Source organism: Eucyclogobius newberryi, unplaced genomic scaffold (genome assembly GCF_026437365.1).
Source record: "Eucyclogobius newberryi isolate DKJ021-1_F unplaced genomic scaffold, fEucNew1.0.hap1 SCAF_18, whole genome shotgun sequence".
Taxonomy (NCBI): Eukaryota; Metazoa; Chordata; class Actinopteri; order Gobiiformes; family Gobiidae; genus Eucyclogobius; species Eucyclogobius newberryi.
In genome coordinates this window covers 24,072,349-24,096,658 of record NW_027315812.1, presented here as the reverse complement: position 1 = coordinate 24,096,658, position 24,310 = coordinate 24,072,349, and the positions used below count along the sequence as shown (strand labels likewise).

Below are 24,310 nucleotides of genomic sequence, written 5' to 3'. Positions count from 1 at the left end.
TTTGAAGAACATGTGAAATGTGAAAAACAACCAAAGTCTGCTCTGAAATATCTTATTGGTCTAATTATTCATTTTTTTATGTTGCACCTTAATGTGGGAACTAATTCCTATGTTTGCGAACTGTGTTCAATGTCAGTGGCAATAAACCTTTTCTGATTCTGATTCTGAAAAAAAGAACCTTTTGAATAAATGATCAGAAAACCAAATGAACCTGGTTGGACTATGAGGTTGTTGGAGAGGCCATAGTGGCTCGTCTTATGGGCTCAACACACAGTGTCATTGCTCCTTCTCCATTCAGAGTCTCCTTTGTCTGGGCAACAAGCCTGTGAAAGTGTTGCACTTGTGCACGTCAATGTGCACACATGGGGTTCTGATTCCATCTATGAAAGTTGAAATATGTTTTCTTTTCGCTCGCTTTCTTTGTGTCATCTCTCCGTTCTTTGTGAGGCAGCTCGTCTGCTGAGGGGGCGTGGCTTTCATTGATGCATCCAGTCTGTTTTGGACTTAACCCATTGATTAAGCAGTTACTCAACCTGAATCACTCCTAATAAACTATTTGTCCATTATTAACTACATTTTTGTTCATGTTTTATCAAGGCCAATAAATGTGTAGTTATTGTTAAGCTAAATGTCTGCATAATGTATAGTACATATCAGCATTTTTAATCCCATAGTTACCCTTTTAGTCTGCAGAAAGAAGTTCATCCGGCCTGTCACAGTTCACCCTTTTACCTCTCTCTGCCATTATGTCAATTATACCTTTTTACATGTTATTGAATAATGAGCAGGTAAACAATTCTTGGATTTGAACCATCAATCTACCTGATGCCGCTGTTGCTGTTGTCCGGGTCGTGCGCCGACACCCTCCCGATGGAGGTCCCAACCCGCGCGTCCTCCGACACCACCATGCGGCTGAGAGGGGCCGAAAACACCGGGGGCTCGTTCACGTCCTCCACCGTCACCTTCACCGTCGTGGTGTCACTGAACGGGCCCAGGCTCAGGAAGGACGAATCGATGTGCCGGTTTGTGGCCTCGATCCGGAGCGAGAAGCTGCTCTTGGTTTCAAAGTCCAGCGGCTGAGAGACAAAAACATCATTCATCGTCATTTAGTCTGTGTCGTTTAGTTTGGTTTTCAAGCAAAGACAATATTCAACAACACTGACATTGGCTTAAAGTGTGCCGCAAGGAAAGACGATATCGAAGGGTTAGTTTCAGATATCGGTATCGGTTAAATATTGAACATTTTACATATGTTTGGCATCGATATCTAAACTTTCCATGTCTCTATTTGCCCTGCTGTTATCCCCAGTTTTCCCCCAAGTTTTGTGAAATAGAATAGAAAATTAAACAAAACAAGATTAACAATGTGGCTGCATGTTTACAGTACCTAATCATGCAAATTATTATTTTAAAGGACTGATAAATAAAATAAATTATGTAAGAGTGATTTATCCGTTTATTGGATCTGTCTGGAACTGTTATATCCCTGTAGTATAAATTCATTAAGTATAAATTAGTATAAATAATAATTCTGTTATAATTTAGGCTAAAGTGAGACATTACTTCAACTTATAGATTTGTGAGCTTTGCTATGGGATTTTAAAATATTGTATCTACAAATATCGGTTATCAGCCACAGATATCGAATTGGCTCAAAAAAATCCTAGTTGTAAAAATGTCTTCAAAAGTAAAACGGTGAAATTGTGAACAGGGTTTCGATACTTTTGACAACTACTACAACAAATTAACATCAATGTATGAGCCTTTGCTATAGATTTTAAAATTGTGATATCTGAATCTGCAGTTTTCAGTCACAGCAGCAAGACAAATATCAGATATTGGGATTGGTTGAAAATACGGATCCATCTCAGAGAATCTATCAAGCAAAAGCTGTAACCCTCAAGACGCCAATGTGGTGAGGAAGAGGAGATGGGGAGGCTGGAGAGGCTGATGCTTCTGCTGCTGCGGTAGGGAAGGATTGTTATGTGTGAAACAGTAGGAGGATCCAGACAAACTTCAGTTTTAGTCCTGTACAATTTACAACTGAAGTGCTTTTTTGTGAATGTGGTTGAGCAGTAGATCAAGGAAAAATATTAAAAGGTAATTGTAAGAAGTATTTTCTTGGAAAATTCCCCAAAATAATTTTCCTAATTGTTAATCACACTTTTTACTTTTGGTCTTGGGGTTTGTAGCAGCTTTCCTGAATTTGCAAACTTAAAAGAAGAAAAAAATGAATAAAAGATTCAGATAACAAAAATTAAAGTTGGATTTGGTTTGGATTTTGCCCATTTTAATCCTGATTTAGACTTTTTTTTTCCTGTTTTAGCTTTTGTTTAGTCCTAATCTTGTCCAGGTTTAGTTGTTGATTCGATCCTCTTGGTTAAATCCCAATTTTGATGTGGTGAACGTGTTTGCGAACCCTTTAACTCAGAGTAATTCTGTTGGTTCAAATATATATTAGCTTTTTACTTATGAATTGAACTTTAATTATGAAGAAAAATGTAAAACAAGTCGAAAACATCGCTTAACATTTGACTGTGTTCTAATCTCCCAATGCCTTTGTGCAATCCCATCGATCCCAATTAAAACAACAAGCCCATTACAAAAAGCCATTACAATTTAACTTAGCTACTTTAAACACCATGGCCAATTTGCTGATGGGCTATAGAACTTGTCAAAGCAGAAGTATTGATTTTTCTGAAGAGCGCGATGAGTTTGAATTGTGCTCCAGACCGACGGCTTTTTCAAACATTTCGCCATTGAATTCCGAGCCGTTCGCTGCATATTATAAACTGCCCCGGACCATTGATTCAACGGTTGCATTGTCTGCGCCGCTAGCTGTGTGTTGTAATTGTCTGGCGCTAAAAAAAAAAAAAAAAAAAAGAGATCGAAATTGTAGTGTCTGACAGAAATTGAGTGGTCAACGATGGCTTTTCTTTCCCGAAACGGAAAAAAAAAGAGAAGAAAAAGCGGGAGAAGTCAGCTGTCACCTTCTCCCAAGTGTCCTCCAAAAAGCAACGCTGGGAAAACGCTCTGGACTGATGCAACCGCTCGCAACTCTTGTTCTAAATACATAAGTGTGTGGTAAATATTAATGGGTTTGCTTTTGTTTATGCGCCGCTGCGGTTCCTGGAAACATGTCTTGGTTGGAGGTGACTGCAAGGAAGAAAGAGCGAATGTAGGAAAAGTTGTAAATCATAAATGTTTTCATGATGATTGCTTTTTCTTTTTTATTATCGTTTTAACGGTAAAAACTGAAACTTTACACAAATTAATATTATTAGTAAATTTGAAGATTCTTTTTGTTTTGTCTTGTTTTAAGTTCAACAAATAGTCCTTGAAGTATGATATTTTAAAGAACTAATATTATGCATAGCTTGTATTATTATTGGCCTTAAACACGCCCAGGAATAAATAATGTATACTGAAAACTTAGGGCAAATAAAATAAATAGTGTGTTTCCGGTAACATTGAAAAAAAAAATTCAGGTTGGTAGGAAGGATTTTATTTTTATATATTTTAAAAGCCTCGCACAGGTTTTGCAGACAGTTTTCTTTTCTCAGAAGTGAGCGCTTCGCATTGAAGTGGCCTTATTGGTATGCAGTTATTGAATAAAATAGTTCTCTACATCTATACTAGTCCAACCACAGGAAAAGAGCCATTAACAGTCTGCGCGACGCGGATCACGGGGCGGACCCGCAGTTGCTCTGTATGGAAAGCCAATATGATCTGAGCTGTAGATTCTCTCGTCCCAAAAAGGTTTCCAAAGCACCATTGCTTGTAAGTGCCCGTACTTTGGAGTCTCCTTGACCAAATGGATCACTTGCTAATAGGCATTTGTAGTTGGGACTTTGAAAGTGGCGAACGAACCCGTGACAGGCTTTGCAGTGTCGGCGTCGCACTATTTTTCTTATTGTCACAACGTGATGTGAGCACTTTTCGACCGCCACGCATAATATCTTCACCGCTTCTACCTGTCGCCATGGCAGCCAGTGGGTCGGCACTAGATCAGACACTCCTAACTGATTCTGACTTCCGCGAGACCAAGACGCTCTGCACGCTGATCAATGATGAGCATCTGCAAACATGGATGCGCCCATAGGTCAAACGAAACCTATCAAAAGTGCAGCAATTTTCATATCTTACAATCCCTACAGGGGATTTTTCCCTGCAGCTTTTGGATTCTCTCTCACAATTTGACTTTCTCGAAACGTACGGCCAGTAAATATGCGATAAAATGTTTAAGGTTGGGTTTCAAAATTCAGGTGGGTCGGGTTACTTCATATCCCTCATGAGGATTTGTGTCAGCACTCCATCTACTGGCAGCAGACGGAATTACCACGGGGAAATGAACAGAAGCTAACTTGTAGCACGCAGTTGTAATTCATGTGATTTGATGGCAGAAATGCTGGGGATTGTTTATAGATTTAAAAGCTGCTCAGAAGTTCTTCGTACTCTACCTAGGCTCGGATGTAGAGGACTTTCCTATACAGGATTTATCAAACAAGCTTGACTTAAGTGATGAAATACAACTCAAAGTACTTTTTTTGATGAGGGAACAATGTTATAATATGGTAGATGCTCTTTAAATGAAAATGTGACAACAATTTAACCAAAAGAAGAAGAAGAATGAAACCAGTAAGCAAGGCCAAAACATAGAAAGCCATAAACTAAAATAAATCTGATCTCTAGTCAATCTGGATTCATTAAAGGCACACACGAAGCAAAGTGCTAATGGACAAAAGCGTTAATGAGCACATATGTACACAGCACCTTTGACAGCCCCTATAGCCGTTTCCATAGTGAAACGTTACAGCCATTTCAAGCGCATAATAACTTTTAACTCCTCACTTGTATTTTCTACCTCACTTTCAGTAATAGCACGTTTGCGGATAAGTAAGTTCACTAATTAGCTTTTTACTTTTGTAAAACTAATACCAAAATTAGTGATGGAACTTTGGATTCTTTAATAGGATCCAAATCGTTTAACAGTTCATTTCAACAAGTCTCTATTTATGACAGAAGCCAACTCATTTTATCCATCACAGAGAAAAATTACCAAGACTTGATTAAAATGGTAGTGACTGAAAGAGGGAATGTGTTAACCCTGTTGAATAAAATGTTGCACTACTACTTCAAAAATGTACAGTCATCAAAAGCTCTCTCTTGTGGGGCCTACTCTGCCATTGTGCCATTTGGCATGTGCGATGTTGGGTCAATGTAAAACTATATAAAACCCCCTTTTCCAAATTTAGTACCGGTTTGATCCATCCACGTCAAGGGCCAGTTTAAATGAACCAGAACTCAAATCACATCACTAACACAAATGTATTTATCTGGGATATAATATCATTTGTGGTACATTTTGTGGTGATTATGTAAACATATTTTTTTTTTTTTTAGATTAATACTAAATTCTTCAACTTACACTTCAAGCCACACTGATGAAAGGAGATGTTTCCATATTGGATCAATACATGTAAAAGTCCCATTTATTTGCACTGAAATATTGTTCATGTCTAATTATTTCAAAGTGCCAGTCCTCTTCTCATTAAAAGAATGTACGTCAAAACTTGTTGACAATTATTTTTTTGTATTTGGTTGTTTTCTAGTCGAGAGGAGCCAGCTGAGGCGCCTTCCTCGGGAGGTGTTTCAGGCATGTCCCACCGGGAAGAGGCCCCGGGGAAGACCCAGGACACGCTGGAGAGACTATGTCTCTCGGCTGGCCTGGGAACGCCTCGGGATCCCCCCGGAGGAGTTAGAGGAAGTGTCTGGGGAGGAGGAAGTATGGGAGTCCTTGCTCAGACTGCTGCCCCCGCGCGCGTTTTCTAATCTTGAATGTGATTTCCTTATAGTTATTTCTTATGAGAATACTATGTAAATTCAGTGTTAAATCCGCTATTGCAACTAGATCCATAGAACCATATTGTCAGCGTCATATTCATACCTCAAATGCCGTTTTTAATTGTGCAGTTTGAGTAAACATTTGCAGAGAATATAGAATCGGAAGATACAGAGAGGATCAGACATTGCAAACAGCTGTTGCTAATAAACATTAGATTTGGTGTGTGCAACAATTAGCATTGTTTCATACTGGAATGTGACAGTTTATCAAAGCAACAAGACGAGCTCCATTTGACAGCACAGCCATTTCCACTGCTTTTTACTGTTATTGCTATTTTCTGAGATTGGATGCTCTGATCCACACAAGCTGCTGTTTAAATGGACTTTTTTACATTTGGAACTATAAAAGGAATCAAATAGTTTTAATAAAGCAAACTTCAAAGCTCTATAGAATTATGATAAACTGCTGTATTTCCACTGATGGAAACTCATTATGTCAAATCAAATTATATTTCAAGTGCACAATGCATCTAACATCAGCCAAACCTAATACATAAGAGAAGTTCAAATGTGGTGTAGAGGCACAGAGAAGTGAAATAAATGCAGAAAAAAGCTGATGATAAAACTAAAAGTAGTTGTTGTTTACGCTAGCACGTACGCTTGCTGAGATCGGCCTTTCAATTAAAAAGAACAAGTATGATTTAGGTTTTTTTAAGTGTTTTTTCAAAACTTTCAGAAGCCGGCAAGGCTAACAACAGCTAGTATGCTAAAGGTGCACTTAGTGGTGTTTGGACTTTATGCTCTAGTAAGCATACAACGTATGAGTACTGCAAAATTATAATTAGCTTCACAACAGGGAGGAAATTGTGTAACCTGTATATAAAAAAAAAAAACATTGGTTATGTTTGGGTCTGGTGCGTACCTATGTTCCCCGGTTCCTATGTTCCCTGGTTCCTATGTTCCCACTTTTCATGAAAAGGGGAACTACGGTACCTCATTTTTTTTTTTTTTAAAGTCCCGTATTCCCTGGTGCATCCATTCCATGCATGTTGTTGAGTGTAGGCATGTTGTATTGAATCTCCTCAAATGATAGGATAGACTCCTGGTTCCTGGGGAACATAGAGCTGTTTGGGTCGTGTCAGCGACCAAAGTGTGTGGGGGACCAGGGCCAGTCGAAAAGTGGATATTTACTTAACTCGTTTTTCAAGCAGTTTTTCTGTTCCTTTAACTCACAAACGTTCCTCGATCCAGACTGTGGCGGCTATAATTTGAAAAATAAATCATGTTGAAATGATCTTTTGAATTAGTTGAACTTCGTCTTGAAGTCCCTGCTCCGCCCATACAACAGCTGTAGATCTAGAGTATGAGCTTCAGTTTGACTGAACTGTGCAGAGGAAACACACCAGTCAGGAGAGTGTCTGAACCTGTTTTATGTTGTTTTGGGTTTAGTGATAGTTTAGTCTGACTGCCTTGCATTGCGGTCGATGCATGTTTAATTTCATTTGACTTAAACGATCATTTCTCTGTGAATATGAGGTTGTTTTTTGTCAAACGGAGACTGATGAGTAGCTCTGGGTGATAGAGACTGTGAACTATAACGGTTCTCCAGGATATATGTGCGTTTGACCTGCGTCTCTCCAACATGCATGCTACGTCCCACAGGGCGGAGAGAGAAGGCAAGACGTGGACTTGACTTTTATTTTGTTTAGGAATAATGTCCCTCTCTATACCTCTTGTTTCTAAAGATACAAAGCACCATAAACGCACGTGATTGAAACATACAATATAACATACAATGACATTTCTCCCCCATTCGGCACCCCTTCCTGGCTGCCCCCCGCCCGTCCCTCCCCCGCGAACACGCCCCCCCTCACCCTGAGCAGCAGAATGACTCCGTCCTGGGTGTCCTCATCCGTGGTGATATTGAACTGTCCCGGCCCGTCTCCGTCCATGATCCTGTAGTCCATCTCCGCGTTGGAGCCGATGTCTGTGTCCGCCGCTTTGATCCGCGCCACCACCGACTGCATCGGTAACGACTCTGCCACGGTGTACTGGTAGTTCTCTGGGAAAAAAAACACAGGAAAGGAGATGAGGGTTAAGTCCATATTGATGGAAACTGTAAACTTTTTGTGAAAACAAACGGAAAAATCAATCAGATTTGCAAATAATAATGGAAACAGAGCAAAGGATTATGGTATAGTCCCCTATTTTTTCCAGCATTATGTAATAAAAACTCTAAGCTCTAAGCTCCTTGGCCAGTTTTTGGGCATCTGCAGCGTGGGGGGCTCTGGGCTTGTAGTTGGTGAGAAGCCAGAGCCTACTCCACACAGAGGTGGGGTTGTTGTTGGAGAAGCGCTGCTTCAGACGCGTATTGTACTGAGATCTAGCTCTCAACACCTCCCTGCTGAATCCATACTTTGCGTCTTTGTAGCCCTCTCTATCACCCGCCCTGTGCGCTGCCTCCTTCTGCCGCCTCAACTGCCTCAGTTTTGGTGTGAACAGATTTGTACGGTTTGGAGGTTTGGAGAGCTTCAGCCTCTGTTTCTACATGGGGATCAGGTGAACCATGATGTGGTCTGACGACGTTCACGGCGTGGAAGGCTGTTGCTGACTGTAGTGATCCAGCGTGTTCTGCTCTCTGGTCGGGACTTTGATAAACTGTCTGTACTTTGGTAGTTGGCTGAGATTCCCCTTGTTAAAATTGCCCAGGATAATACAGAAGGAGTCCGGGAAGGTCCGCTCCACACTCAGAACCTGGTCTGCGAGCGCAATGCTGTGCCTCCTGCACGTTCGCGCTCGGTTGAATATAAACAGCGGCCAGAATGAATGAGGCGAATTCATGTGGAGAGTAAATGGTTTGCAGTTAATGAAAAGATATTCCAGATCAGGAGAGCAGTGTTTGGAGATCACTGTCACATCTGAAGACCAGACGTTATTAACCCTTCGGGGTCGACGCCCGCGCGTGTGAAAACGTGGTCGGCTTTAGGACCCCGTAGCATGAAAACCAAGCAACGTAGACGGCTGCCGTTGACGTCATACGGAAGTGGAGATCCGTAGCAACGTCTGAGTTTTTGTTTTATTTGAATCCACCCGATAAAACCAAAGTTATGATCATTTCAATTCCATTAAAAATGTGCGGAAAAATATGCGCTCTTTTCTGCGCACGTTACATTTCTTATAATAACTTTGTCGTCTTTTGTGATGAAACGAAACGGAAAAAAACGTTAGCCTTGTGCTAACCCGGATGTTCAGGACGCACACGAGGAATGTAAACATTAGTCACATGACATATAGTCAAAGAAGAAGAACGAACGAGAGGAATCATGCTGTTTTTGAATAGTTTTGTATTTCAAGTATTTCATTGTCAGTAATACAGCTGTTGTGAAGCAAAATGAGGGGCACACTTCATGTTGATCAAGTTTAGACCTGGTTTAGTCCTGGTTTAGTTCTGGTTTAGTTCTGGTTTAGTTCTGGTTTAGGCCTGGTTTAGACCTGGTTTAGACCTGGTTTGGACCTGGTTTGGACCTGGTTTGGACCTGATTCAGACCTGGTTTAGTCCTGGTTTAGTCCTGGTTTAGACCTGGTTTAGACCTGGTTTAGACCTGGTTTGGACCTGGTTTGGACCTGGTTTGGACCTGATTCAGACCTGGTTTAGTCCTGGTTTAGTCCTGGTTTAGACCTGGTTTAGACCTGGTTTAGACCTGGTTTAGTCCTGGTTTAGACCTGGTTTAGACCTGGTTTAGACCTGGTTTAGACCTGGTTTGGACCTGGTTTGGACCTGGTTTGGACCTGATTCAGACCTGGTTTAGTCCTGGTTTAGTCCTGGTTTAGACCTGGTTTAGACCTGATTCAGACCTGGTTTAGTCCTGGTTTAGTCCTGGTTTAGACCTGATTCAGACCTGGTTTAGTCCTGGTTTAGACCTGGTTTAGACCTGGTTTAGTCCTGGTTTAGACCTGGTTTAGTCCTGGTTTAGTCCTGGTTTAGTCCTGGTTTAGACCTGGTTTAGACCTGGTTTAGACCTGGTTTAGTCCTGGTTTAGACCTGGTTTAGACCTGGTTTAGTCCTGGTTTAGACCTGGTTTAGTCCTGGTTTAGACCTGGTTTAGACCTGGTTTAGACCTGGTTTAGTCCTGGTTTAGACCTGGTTTGGACCTGGTTTAGTCCTGGTTTAGACCTGGTTTAGACCTGGTTTGGACCTGGTTTAGACCTGGTTTGGACCTGGTTTAGTCCTGGTTTAGACCTGGTTTAGACCTGGTTTAGACCTGGTTTAGACCTGGTTTAGACCTGGTTTAGACCTGGTTTAGACCTGGTTTAGACCTGGTTTAGTCCTGGTTTAGACCTGGTTTGGACCTGGTTTAGTCCTGGTTTAGACCTGGTTTAGACCTGGTTTGGACCTGGTTTAGACCTGGTTTGGACCTGGTTTAGTCCTGGTTTAGACCTGGTTTAGACCTGGTTTAGACCTGGTTTAGACCTGGTTTAGACCTGGTTTAGTCCTGGTTTAGACCTGGTTTAGACCTGGTTTGGACCTGGTTTAGACCTGGTTTGGACCTGGTTTAGACCTGGTTTAGACCTGGTTTAGACCTGGTTTAGACCTGGTTTAGACCTGGTTTAGACCTGGTTTAGAGCTCCTTCTGATGTGGCTCTCTGTGTCATTTTGAACAGAAACTGTTTTGAGAAGTAGCACGAATAGAAAAACGCCTTTACCTACTTTTTATTGTAAATAATGGTTTATTGCTTGTATATTTCACAAGAATACTTTTATATGTTCATATTTGGACCTTGTGGTTCAGTTTGAACCTTTTTAAACGCTTGGTTGAGCATGTTTGAGGGTTTTACAATGAAAAAAACATAATTTTTCTAGACGGACTTTGTGTTTTCTGTGTGTGTTTAGGTCCAGTATGTTGAAATAGTATGTCAAAGTGAAAAACTAACTAACAGATCATATAGGTGAGGTTGTGCTGAAAAAAAAGATACTCAACATTGGTCTGGTAAACATTTCTTAATGTAGTATATCAGGGCAAAATTGAAGGTACCCAAAAACGGCCAAAAAAGCTCCGGACCCCGAAGGGTTAATGTAAAAACAGACTCCTCCGCCTTGTGTTTTTCCCCCGGAGAGATACTTTTGTCTGTCCGCGCAGATTAGCTGGAAGTCCTCCAGCTGTACGGTGCAGTCCGGGACCGACTCGCTGAGCCACGTCTCCGTGAAGCACTAAACAGGAGATGAAGAAAAGTCTCTGTTTCTTCTCATGAGCAGCACCAGTTCCTCTGTTTTATTGGAAAGTGAATTAACCCTCGAAAGGAAAATCCCAGGTACATGTGCCGCGCTTCCGAAGGCGCTCGAGAGCCCCTGCTCGCTTTCCTCGTCTGTGGAGTCTCACTCTTTCGGTCAAAAAAAGGAGTAATTCTGCAGCGGTTGATAAAAAAACCTAGAACTAGATCTGTAGGTTAGTTAGGATAATTAAGAGCTCTTCACGGGCATGCTGAGACACAATTTACGCACAAAAATAGACAAAACAATGTGCACTGAAACACCAGGGCATCCGTTCGCGTAATTACAGGACACATGGTAAACACAATTAAACCTAGCTCCAGTCCTAATCCAGACCCAGTATGAAGATTTTAAATCAAAAGTTGGCATTTTCCCCACAGAATACATTTTTAGGTTTGTAATTTCACTTCCTGTTTGTAATTGATGACATCACAGTAAGAAATTACCCAGCAAATACTGGGCAAAAACTATTCTTATGTCTGTTTTTTATATGACAAAGAAAAATACATGAGGGCAGCTATTTTGTTGAATTGATGTTTAGAATGTCAAAAACGTTGTTTCTTTGTGTACATTTTCATGGGGGGGGATGTTTTTGTTAATATGTAAAATACTTTTGTCAAAATCTAATGAGTGCAGATTATCATAATGCTGCAAACATGTGTGAAGAGACAAGTTTATTACATTTTGGATTATTGAAATATAAATGTATTCAGTTATTCTTACTATGATACTGATATTTAGTTCAATTTCTTCTGCTGGTCAGCTGTCTGCCAGTAATGAAAATAATTTCCTCTTGGGGATAAATAAAAATAGCTCTGATTATTATTAGTCAAAATAATGCAAGGTGTATTGTGCTCTGTGATTATACAGAGACATAATGAATCTTAATTATTGTTTTGTATCAGGAGGATGGACCAAAAGTTTCAAACCTCGATCTCGGGGACAGAAGTCTTGCTTCCAAAATTGGACAAACACAACACAAACTTACATTACCATAGAATTCTATCAGGGGGACAAGTCATTTTTCATGTGGCAGCTGTGAGGGACATGGAAGGAATAGGAAATCATGTAATAAGTACAAGCAGATGTAAAATCAAATGTTTTTGGCTTTGCAGCACATTCAGAGAAAGAAAAATGACAAACAAGGGAAATGTGCAATTAAGAAAGCAAGAGCCGTTTTCATCAATCAACAGTTTACAGAAAACCCAGTTAATATGAATGAATCTGTTAAACTGCAAGCAACATTAGCCAATTCTTAGTCCAAAGAAAAGAAAGTTGACCCCCGAACACACTTAAAATTCTGACTTCTTCTATTGGTCATCTGAATAACAAATTAACTGCACAAGGTCCAAAATGAATTATGAACAGAAACATTCTCAAAACTTTGCTCTTTCTTGGTTGTTGGTCACCTACAATCATGTTTTTTGCTACACTTTCTGCTGTTGTGTCCTTGGACAAGACGTTCTGAAACACAAGTTTATGACTCAAAGCTGGGGTACTTGATTTTTCACTCCATCTTGTCTCGCACCAGAGCAGACCCTTGTGTGATTGGACACCTCAGTCAAGTTAAGTGTCCACTCTCTTGTGTTCACACTTACTAACAGCTCCAGAGTTCGCTTAAAAGTGAACCAATCCCAGCAAGTGTGAATATGCCCTAAATCTACTTAACTAGTTCCCAGCTCGCACAAGCCCTTTGTATTCACATGCATTCATTTTCCGGCGGTTTTAGAGCCATTTTTTCAGATAATGAGGTGAAATTGGAGCGGACCACCTAAGTGCAGCCAATAAGAGCACTGCTTTTGGCTCTTACTTCCTGGTTGATGAAAAATTAAAAAAATATTAGTCGTTGGTCTCATTTGGTCACAAAATGCTGCACAAGAATAATATTTTGGGGAAAACACAGAATTCACAAATTCATCAAAATAAAAGTCAGGTACTCCAGCTTTTAAACAATCTAAAACTCAATGGTCTCACTTACTGCACCTTAAAAAGCCTAAAAAGGCCGTGGCTTGAGAGCCGCGGCGCGGTCAAATTGCAGCGCAGTTTCAGGGACCGCGGCATTTCCCTTATAGCCCGTTATAGCCTCATGGCTAACCCTAACCCTAACCTTAACCTTAACCCTAACCTTAACCCTAACCCTAACCCTAACCCTAACCTTAACCCTAACCCTAACCCCCAGAGGTGGGTCTTAGGTCATATTATTTCCTGTATTCTGGTGCATTTTAGATGCATAGCATTAGCATCGCATTACTCTGTTTTATATGAGGGCCCCCACAGTCCCTACATTTTCCCAACTCCGCCTCTGCCCCAGCGACACCTGGAGCCCTTCTCTTGCTTTTGTTCAAGGCTACTCCAGAAAACCAACTATTGACAGTGTCTAGTCCTTGCCTTTTTCGTCCATATCCCTGACTAATTAAAATACAGGACTGGCAGAGTGGTTAACCCTGGCAACCTACATGAACACTATTGTGGATTTTTCTTCTCATCCTTCCATTATTGCACGGCCCCAACTTTTACGGATTTGTCACCAAAAAAACTCCACAAACCCTAATGGAATCCTTTTAATTCAGAATTTAAGCTCTCGGCTCAGTTAAAGGTCCACTCTCATATTCTATTAGCCCGCGTCTCATTGTGCTTTCTCCTGACCCTGCGGATTTAAAACACTCCTCCGCAGAATAACAGAGACAATCATATTCAGAATCATAACCTGCACTGTCGCCATGGCCAGCTCATTACAAGCTCTCTGTGTCTCCCTCGGACACCGTCTAAATGCTAATCTGCCTGACATTGTTTGCTGCCATGTAATCTTTGTAATGGCTTTTTAATTTACCATGGAATAGGAGCTCTTTAGAGGGCCACAAAAAAAAAAAAGCTTTTCATATTTCGCTTTGCCCTCACACAGATGTGGCTAATTCCAGGACAGCGGGAGGGGGGACCATAAAGCTACTTAGGTCAATAGTGGATTTTGGGATGTATTATAATTAGTTTTGATAAATAACTTGAGAATAATTCAACATTTTGTTAATTGTAAACTACAATATTATTTTAAATGGCTTAATGATAGAAATGGGTCCATTGACTTCAAAACCGCAGAACATTTTATTGGAACAAACAGTGAATTGTCATTTACTTATGAAACATCTCAATGTGACATTTTATAATATACTGTAGATGCAGAACTCTCCATCTCTGAACGTTGCTCTGACTAAGGTAGAGAACCTGCCCCTGGATCAGCAGAATGCAGGTTCAAAACTCAGAGGTATCCAGTTGATACACTGGATACTAATACTGCCTCGAAGTATCACTTTCACTATTATTCTACATTAGTTTGAGTTGCACTTTGCAGTCTCTGTTCATATTGATGAGGGGCAGTCAGGTGCAGCCAGTGAGGGAGGGGCAGGTGTGTGAGAGCAGGCACATGTGAGGCAGGGGCAGGTGTGTGAGAGCAGGCACAGGTGAGGGAGGGGCAGGTGTGTGAGAGCAGGCACATGTGAGGGAGGGGCAGGTGTGTGAGAGCAGGCACAGGTGAGGGAGGGGCAGGTGTGTGAGAGCAGGCACAGGTGGGGGAGGGGCAGGTGTGTGAGAGCAGGCACAGGTGAGGGAGGGGCAGGTGTGTGAGAGCAGGCACAGGTGGGGGAGGGGCAGGTGTGTGAGAGCAGGAACAGGTGAGGGAGGGGCAGGTGTGTGAGAGCAGGCACAGGTGAGGGAGGGGCAGGTGTGTGAGAGCAGGCACAGGTGGGGGAGGGGCAGGTGTGTGAGAGCAGGAACAGGTGAGGGAGGGGCAGGTGTGTGAGAGCAGGCACAGGTGTGTGAGAGCAGGCACAGGTGAGGGAGGGGCAGGTGTGTGAGAGCAGGAACAGGTGGGGGAGGGGCAGGTGTGTGAGAGCAGGAACAGGTGGGGGAGGGGCAGGTGTGTGAGAGCAGGCACAGGTGGGGAGGGGCAGGTGTGTGAGAGCAGGAACAGGTGAGGGAGGGGCAGGTGTGTGAGAGCAGGCACAGGTGAGGGAGGGGCAGGTGTGTGAGAGCAGGCACAGGTGAGGGAGGGGCAGGTGTGTGAGAGCAGGCACAGGTGAGGGAGGGGCAGGTGTGTGAGAGCAGGAACAGGTGGGGGAGGGGCAGGTGTGTGAGAGCAGGCACAGGTGAGGGAGGGGCAGGTGTGTGAGAGCAGGCACAGGTGGGGGAGGGGCAGGTGTGTGAGAGCAGGCACAGGTGAGGGAGGGGCAGGTGTGTGAGAGCAGGCACAGGTGTGTGAGAGCAGGCACAGGTGGGGGAGGGGCAGGTGTGTGAGAGCAGGCACAGGTGGGGGAGGGGCGAGTGCGTGAGAGCCATGGATGTATTATATTATCTGGATAGGGTACGCCCCCTCTGCCTCTGGCTCCAAATTGGGTAGTGGCGACTCCGTAGAATGCAGCCTTTTGGTTTGACCATTTCAAGAGTTCGACCACTAAAGTTACCAAACATGCTAAATTGTTTTTAGTCTAAAAATAAAATAGAAGGAATTTCACTCTTTGACTGTTTCTAAAATACTTTAAAAATACATTTTTAACCTCCCGGAGAACGGTATACGCGCACCGAGCGCGCACAAAACCCTCATGAACGAGCCTCAGGAGAACATGTGACGGAAACTAAACACAAGCAGAAGAAAGTGACGAGACCACGACACACGTAAGTTGTGTTTGTATGTCATTCCTCACGTTTCACACATCGTTCCATGTGAAGTGTAAATCAACGATTACACAATTAACACAAGTTAACACGAGTTAACACGAGCTAACACGAGCTAACACGAGCTAACACAAGTTAATACGAGCTAACACGAGCTAACGTTTAGCTACACAAAGATGCATTGGAACGACAAGTCGTGATGGCTCGTGCTTCTGCAAATAAATAAGTCATTATTTCTCCTACTAAATGTTCTAAGAGACAAAAGGTTAAGCACAGACAAGGAAAACTAGAGAAAGAAGGGGAAATAAAGTGATGTTTCTATTATGTGCTATCAAAAACTACCAATAATTCAAATACAACCTGCTGAAATGGGTCATATATTACATATATAAATGTAAGGACTGAGACTAAATTTTTGAGGTTTTATTACCCATTTAATAATGACGTGTGCTGTGTTTAAACACCAAAGCACACGCTTGTTTTCTATAGGAATGTCATGGATTTACTTCCATGGAATATGTAGAGATTTAGCAAACATGTCAGTTATGTTCTAACTTCTAAGGTTTAAACTTATGCATAAGTAAACAACTTTTGGTTCTAGTCAATAACATATTCCAGCTTTTCTCTGTTAAATGTGCAGAATATATCAACGTTCTAATGAGTACCTTTCTCATCTTCAGAGTGCTGACCAGTGAGTTTAGTCTGTCTGTGCTGTCCAGAGCTCTACAGGTCACTACAGGTCACTGCAGGTCACTACAGGTCACTACAGGTCACTGCAGGTCACTACAGGTCACTGCAGGTCACTGCAGGTCACTGCAGGTCACTGCAGACCTGATCACTGCAGACACAGAGTCATCTCAAGTAAACTCCTGACGACTCCAAAGCAAAAGGTATTTTAATATTAACTTGTGCCTCGACTAAAAGTAAACAGTGTAGAATCAGTACTTTGAATTTATAAAATGTCTGTTTTGTTATGAGCAAAAAAACTAAATGATTATTGTTCTTCAAAAGAGCCACTGATGTGTCACATGTGTCTGTAAAGCAGCTTCAGGACAAACATGTGAAGTGTATGTTATATGACTTGTATAAATCTAATACATATGAAGTGTATGTTATATGACTTGTATAAATCTAATACATATGAAGTGTATGTTATATGACTTGTATAAATCTAATACATGTGAAGTGTATGTTATATGACTTGTATAAATCTAATACATGTGAAGTGTATGTTATATGACTTGTATAAATCTAATACATGTGAAGTGTATGTTATATGACTTGTATAAATCTAATACATATGAAGTGTATGTTATATGACTTGTATAAATCTAATACATATGAAGTGTATGTTATATGACTTGTATAATCTAATACATATGAAGTGTATGTTATATGACTTGTATAAATCTAATACATGTGAAGTGTATGTTATATGACTTGTATAAATCTAATACATGTGAAGTGTATGTTATATGACTTGTATAAATCTAATACATATGAAGTGTATGTTCTATGACTTGTATAATCTAATACATATGAAGTGTATGTTATGTGACTTGTATAAATCTAATACATATGAAGTGTATGTTATATGACTTGTATAATCTAATACATATGAAGTGTATGTTATATGACTTGTATAATCTAAAACATATGAAGTGTATGTTATATGACTTGTATAAATCTAATACATGTGAAGTGTATGTTATATGACTTGTATAATCTAAAACATATGAAGTGTATGTTATATGACTTGTATAAATCTAATACATATGAAGTGTATGTTATATGACTTGTATAATCTAAAGCTGTGACATGTTCTGTTTGTCCCTCAGTCAAACGATGGAGCTGAACGGAGGCTTTACTGAAGTCCTTTTCACTAGAAGACTGCGTAGCCATGGAAACAAAGTCTTGTTAAATACTGAGATATTCAGTATTTAACGCAATAATGTCACATTCATGTGCATATAACTGATGTAAATAGAGTGTTTATTTTACCATTATTATTAGTATTATTTTGTCTTACGCTGTTTTTATTTTATCTTTATCTTTATTTTCCCCCTCCATTCTTTATTAAAGTATGAGAGGTTCTGTCTATAGGAGTTTTTGTTTATAAGAGTTCTTCTATTAAGATCGATCTATTAAGAGTGTTTTTAAACTTCCTGTCCTTTTCTTCTGTATCTACTGTGTTGCAACAACGAAATTTCCCCATGTGTGGACAATAAAAGAATATCTTATCTTATTCAGTTTGTTCTATTTGACTTATACAGGTTGTTTTATCATTGTTACTATTTTATGTTGCACTGAATCACCAAAGCAAGTTCCACTGTTTGTGAATTCTGTTCTTTGACAATGGCAATAAACCTTTTCTGATTCTATTAATGATGATAATAATAATGAACAGTGCACAGACTCCAAAACCCCTTAATAAGGGACTCCCACATTGTAGCTTTAAAACTCATTGGAGCTTTAAAACTCAACTAAAACTGTGGCTAAAATCAATTTATCATTTGTAGCTATAAACAGATTTACATTTATTAAAGAAGTTCATTCATGTTCATTATTCTTATTAACTACATTAATAAACAAATGTGTTTTGTATTTATTAAAGATTGACATGATAAAAAAACGACACAAAAGGAAAAAGTGACTATAATTGAATACTGTTTAACTCAATTATGTAACAGAATCGATGATTATATTTTATATTTCTTCTCATTTGATTAAAAAAAGGCATATTGGCAAAATTATATTATGTAAATAAATAACTGAAAAGTTATAGCAAAAATAAATACCTAAACCAAAAATGATACAGAAAATGATGAGGACGTTATTCCACCTCTAAATGTAATTCATTGTCATTAAACCAGACTTTTTATCTTAACACATCTTTATAATTCTCTTAAATATCAGACCTTTATAACATGATACATGTATATTTATAGATGGACATAACAATCCATCATTATACGTTACGTAAACAGACTATTTCAAGCCAAATTATTCCAAAAGTCCGTGTTGACTCTTCTCAGTCTTTCACGCTGCTGTGACGTGCGCGCTCCCGACGCCAAAGCCTCACGGCGATGACGTCACAAAAGTGGGAGGAGATATACCAGTATTCAGGAAGTAATGCGGAACTAAAAAAAAATTTTGGAACCATGCGCCAATGAGCAGCTCCATAGGTTTCAATGGCGGCCATCTTGGCTTCCGGGGGCTTGGTGAGAGCAGGCACATGTGAGGGAGGGGCAGGTGCATGAGAGTAGGCACATGTGAGGGAGGGGCAGGTGCGTGAGAGTAGGCACATGTGAGGGAGGGGCAGGTGCGTGAGAGCAGGCACATGTGAGGGAGGGGCAGGTGCATGAGAGTAGGCACATGTGAGGGAGGGGCAGGTGCGTGAGAGCAGGCACATGTGAGGGAGGGGCAGGTGCGTGAGAGTAGGCACATGTGAGGGAGGGGCAGGTGCGTGAGAGTAGGTACAGATGGGGGAGGGGCAGGTGCGTGAGAGCAGGCACATGTGAGGGAGGGGCAGGTGCGTGAGAGTAGGTACAGATGGGGGAGGGGCAGGTGCGTGAGAGTAGGTACATGTGAGGGAGGGGCAGGTGCGTGAGAGTAGGTACAGATGGGGGAGGGGCAGGTGCGTGAGAGCAGGCACATGTGAGGGAGGGGCAGGTGCGTGAGAGTAGGTACAGATGGGGGAGGGGCAGGTGCGTGAGAGCAGGCACATGTGAGGGAGGGGCAGGTGCGTGAGAGTAGGTACAGATGGGGGAGGGGCAGGTGCGTGAGAGTAGGTACATGTGAGGGAGGGGCAGGTGCGTGAGAGTAGGTACAGATGGGGGAGGGGCAGGTGCGTGAGAGCAGGCACATGTGAGGGAGGGGCAGGTGCGTGAGAGTAGGTACAGATGGGGGAGGGGCAGGTGCGTGAGAGTAGGTACAGATGGGGGAGGGGCAGGTGCGTGAGAGCAGGCACATGTGAGGGAGGGGCAGGTGTGTGAGAGTAGGTACATGTGAGGGAGGGGCAGGTGCGTGAGAGTAGGTACAGATGGGGGAGGGGCAGGTGCGTGAGAGCAGGCACATGTGAGGGAGGGGCAGGTGCGTGAGAGTAGGTACATGTGAGGGAGGGGCAGGTGCGTGAGAGTAGGTACAGATGGGGGAGGGGCAGGTGCGTGAGAGTAGGTACAGATGGGGGAGGGGCAGGTGCGTGAGAGTAGGTACATGTGAGGGAGGGGCAGGTGCGTGAGAGTAGGTACAGATGGGGGAGGGGCAGGTGCGTGAGAGCAGGCACATGTGAGGGAGGGGCAGGTGCGTGAGAGTAGGTACAGATGGGGGAGGGGCAGGTGCGTGAGAGTAGGTACATGTGAGGGAGGGGCAGGTGCGTGAGAGTAGGTACAGATGGGGGAGGGGCAGGTGCGTGAGAGCAGGCACATGTGAGGGAGGGGCAGGTGCGTGAGAGTAGGTACAGATGGGGGAGGGGCAGGTGCGTGAGAGTAGGTACAGATGGGGGAGGGGCAGGTGTGTGAGAGTAGGTACAGATGGGGGAGGGGCAGGTGCGTGAGAGCAGGCACATGTGAGGGAGGGGCAGGTGCGTGAGAGTAGGTACAGATGGGGGAGGGGCAGGTGCGTGAGAGTAGGTACATGTGAGGGAGGGGCAGGTGCGTGAGAGTAGGTACAGATGGGGGAGGGGCAGGTGCGTGAGAGTAGGTACATGTGAGGGAGGGGCAGGTGCGTGAGAGTAGGTACAGATGGGGGAGGGGCAGGTGCGTGAGAGCAGGCACATGTGAGGGAGGGGCAGGTGTGTGAGAGTAGGTACAGATGGGGGAGGGGCAGGTGCGTGAGAGCAGGCACATGTGAGGGAGGGGCAGGTGCGTGAGAGTAGGTACATGTGAGGGAGGGGCAGGTGCGTGAGAGTAGGTACAGATGGGGGAGGGGCAGGTGCGTGAGAGTAGGTACATGTGAGGGAGGGGCAGGTGCGTGAGAGTAGGTACAGATGGGGGAGGGGCAGGTGCGTGAGAGCAGGCACATGTGAGGGAGGGGCAGGTGCGTGAGAGTAGGTACAGATGGGGGAGGGGCAGGTGCGTGAGAGTAGGTACAGATGGGGGAGGGGCAGGTGCGTGAGAGTAGGTACAGATGGGGGAGGGGCAGGTGCGTGAGAGTAGGTACATGTGAGGGAGGGGCAGGTGCGTGAGAGTAGGTACAGATGGGGGAGGGGCAGGTGCGTGAGAGTAGGTACATGTGAGGGAGGGGCAGGTGCGTGAGAGTAGGTACAGATGGGGGAGGGGCAGGTGCGTGAGAGCAGGCACATGTGAGGGAGGGGCAGGTGCGTGAGAGTAGGTACAGATGGGGGAGGGGCAGGTGCGTGAGAGTAGGTACAGATGGGGGAGGGGCAGGTGCGTGAGAGTAGGTACAGATGGGGGAGGGGCAGGTGCGTGAGAGTAGGTACAGATGGGGGAGGGGCAGGTGCGTGAGAGTAGGTACAGATGGGGGAGGGGCAGCACATCTGACTTTGATCTGAGCTGATTGCAGCTCTCACAATAACAACCTGACTCGGTTTAATTGGGAACCAACATTGCAACAAAGTGATATTCATGACACATTTATTGTGTTAAATGAATGTGTCAGAAAATTGACCTATGGGTGGAATTCTGTATCTTTGTCTTCCTATATAATCAATATAGAACTGCATTCTGTCAGCAAAGCCTCTGTAAAGCTGCACTCTTCTAATGGAGGGTCTCTATCTCCATGGAGACAAGCAGGTAACACCACCGGGCCAATTAATGGATTGACATGTTTTCTGTTCTATTTTTCTTCTCAGGTAATATGAACATCTACGGCTGACTAAACGCTAAATAGACAAGTTTAATGCCATACTGTGGAACATTTCAGGCTAAGCTATTACATCTCCATGGAGACAAGCAAATGGCAGACCCTCAACAAGAGAAGTTACACATAACATTTCTTTATAAACTGACACTTGACAGATGTAAAACTATGATTACATTACAGTAATTTCAATGCATCTAGTATCTGTTAGCATCACAAAGCTAATAGCTAGATACATGTATGTGCATTGTTCAATTCACGATATAAAAAATATCATTCCATACCAATTTCAATCTATAAAACTCGAGAGACTAAATCAAAGCTGTCCAGATATTACAAAAAGCCTGTCCCTTTTTTGATGTCTTACTGTGAGTGAAGCGAGGCGGGTTGTCGTTGACGTCCGTCAGCGTCACCGTGACTGAGGTGGTCCCGGACAGCCCACCCATCTGTCCCACCATGTCTTTGGCCTGGATCACCAACACGTACTGGTCCCGGGTCTCGCGGTCCATGTTGGGGAGAGCCGTTCTGATCACGCCTGGACAGGAAAAGAACAAGGTTGGATCAGAAAGGTCAGATTAGAATAGTGTTGTTGAGAAAAAATGAAGGTGCCTATACTAATCAAATAAACTTGACTGTGCTATGATTTCTTTTCTACTACTTATTCAAACACAACATTCCGAGAATAGTTTTAGAAAGTTTTAGTATATAAAACCATATGTCAACATTTAATATACTATGGTAAAAATGTAACGTTTTAACCTGTTATTCTGAATCCCCATGAATTATTACTGCAATAACTCTTCTTCTTGGGATGCACATAAAACAACACAGACTATTACATTTTCCAAGACAACAATGTTAACAACACGTAATCTTCACCCCTTTTAAAATGTTTATTTACACATTCACATTTAAGAAGTTCAAAATGCCCTAACCACAACTATGGACGATCAGATTTTGAAATCTTCACAATATTTATTATTAGATATAGATTTTTTTTTTTTTACTGTTTTGATTACATTTTGATTGTTAAAAAATTCAAAATGATGAAGTCATTTTATAGATTCAGTCCATAGATTTTCAAGCCCTCAATATTCAACAGTTTGAATTCAAAATGTAAAATTCACAGTGAATTTATTATAGCAAAGCAAGAGCGACTGAGCCATGTGAGTCTTTTGAAGATGTTTAACTGTGAATGCTTGAAATCTACAAGGCCAATTTTTATTCAGATTTTTTAAACTGAGAAAACACCTTTCAAAGTATCAAAATATTTGGATTTTTAGTTGATGTGACAAACTCTGGCACTAGATTTGCTGTTGCCTTTATTAGACTAAACTTTTTCCATGGATAGGTTTTACTCTTTAAAATATTTTTGTGATGAAATTTGAAAACGTTCACCCCACAACAACCCATTTAAAGTTTAATTGCTAGAATAGTTATTTTCTAAGTGTATGTAGTTTTGGTCTTGCACTTGCAGATTCTTTTAAAGAAATGTTGAATTTGTATGAAAAGTTTTTGCACCGAGCTTGATGCGGCACATCATTTTGCCCACGCTTCTTACAATTCCAGTGTGAACAATGCCTGCTTTGTTCAGAACACAACTTAACAAACTACACACTGTAAGTTATGTGGCACAGCGTGACCTCCAAATGTGGTGGTAGTGTAGATCCTTTGGAGTTTTCTTTTTTTCTCCAATTTCTCCAGTTTATCCCTGCTTTAATACAATTTTATTTTTTAAATAACCCTATTTAAAAGTTGTTTTCTAACTAATTTAGAGTTAGTCTGGGGAAATACCTTGTTGTTTGGCTTTCTAGTCTTTTATTTTTGTTTTCTATTTTTTTTTACATCTGGTTCAAGTCTTGGTTTAGACCTGGTTCTAGTGGTGGACCAACTTCAGTAGAAGTTGCTAAGAGACATTTTTCCGTTATTCCAAAGGTTGCCGGTTCCATCTCCACTCAAAAAACATGAACAACTATGGACCATTTTTTGATTGAAGGGTACGACACCTGAAAGATCTGTCGGCTACAGTGGAACACAACATGATCAAATGCGCGGTTTTAGATGTTCTTTAGTACAACCCTCAAAAGAAGTCGAGATTCATGTAGGAGACAGTGGGTCATCTGGGGCCAGCCACTTTCACATTTTCGGGGATTGTAACATAACATTATTTTGATCACAGATATGCAACCACACATGTTTTTGGATCTAAAATACTCATAAACACTTGTGTGAATATACAGTGTACGTTGGAGATTGTAATGTTCATATGGAGAAAGCTGCTAATTCTCCAAAAAAAAGAAAAAAAGAACCATAATAAGAACCTATAACAAATTATAAATGGATCAACATAGCCTACAAAATCTGTGTTGGAAAAACTCTGGACCAAAAGACAAAATGAATTGAGTATGTTAAACCTGTAAAACCTGGAAGATTCATAGACTACCGGCATTTTTTTAAATGACTGTGACTGTACTCTTCCCGATTATGTTCTCGTGTTCTGCATGATCATAATTGAAAACTCTAAAGAAAAAATGACATAGAGCACCTTCAAATGTAAAGCAATGCTCCCCGAACTAATTTTTCCAATATATTCAAATTTTTCTATTTGCAATCAACGATATCTCAAAATCACACTTTGAGCAAAAATAACACATTTACATGAAAAGTGCCCTAATCCTTCAGAAGCAAATCACTGCTACTTTCACAGTTAAT

At 41.9% G+C, this 24,310-nt stretch overlaps 1 protein-coding gene across 1 annotated transcript in view; it reads right to left on the bottom strand.

Annotated features, from left to right (window-relative positions):
- Window positions 1-24,310, bottom strand: part of cdh7a (cadherin 7a) — a 292,083-nt gene that overhangs the window by 81,059 nt on the left and 186,714 nt on the right. Inside the window, exons 5-7 of the mRNA XM_072451151.1 lie at window positions 21,966-22,133; window positions 7,719-7,906; window positions 823-1,076 (exon numbers count right to left, since the gene is read on the bottom strand). Coding sequence (XP_072307252.1) covers window positions 823-1,076; window positions 7,719-7,906; window positions 21,966-22,133 — 610 coding nt within the window. The remainder of the gene's footprint in view (window positions 1-822; window positions 1,077-7,718; window positions 7,907-21,965; window positions 22,134-24,310) is intronic.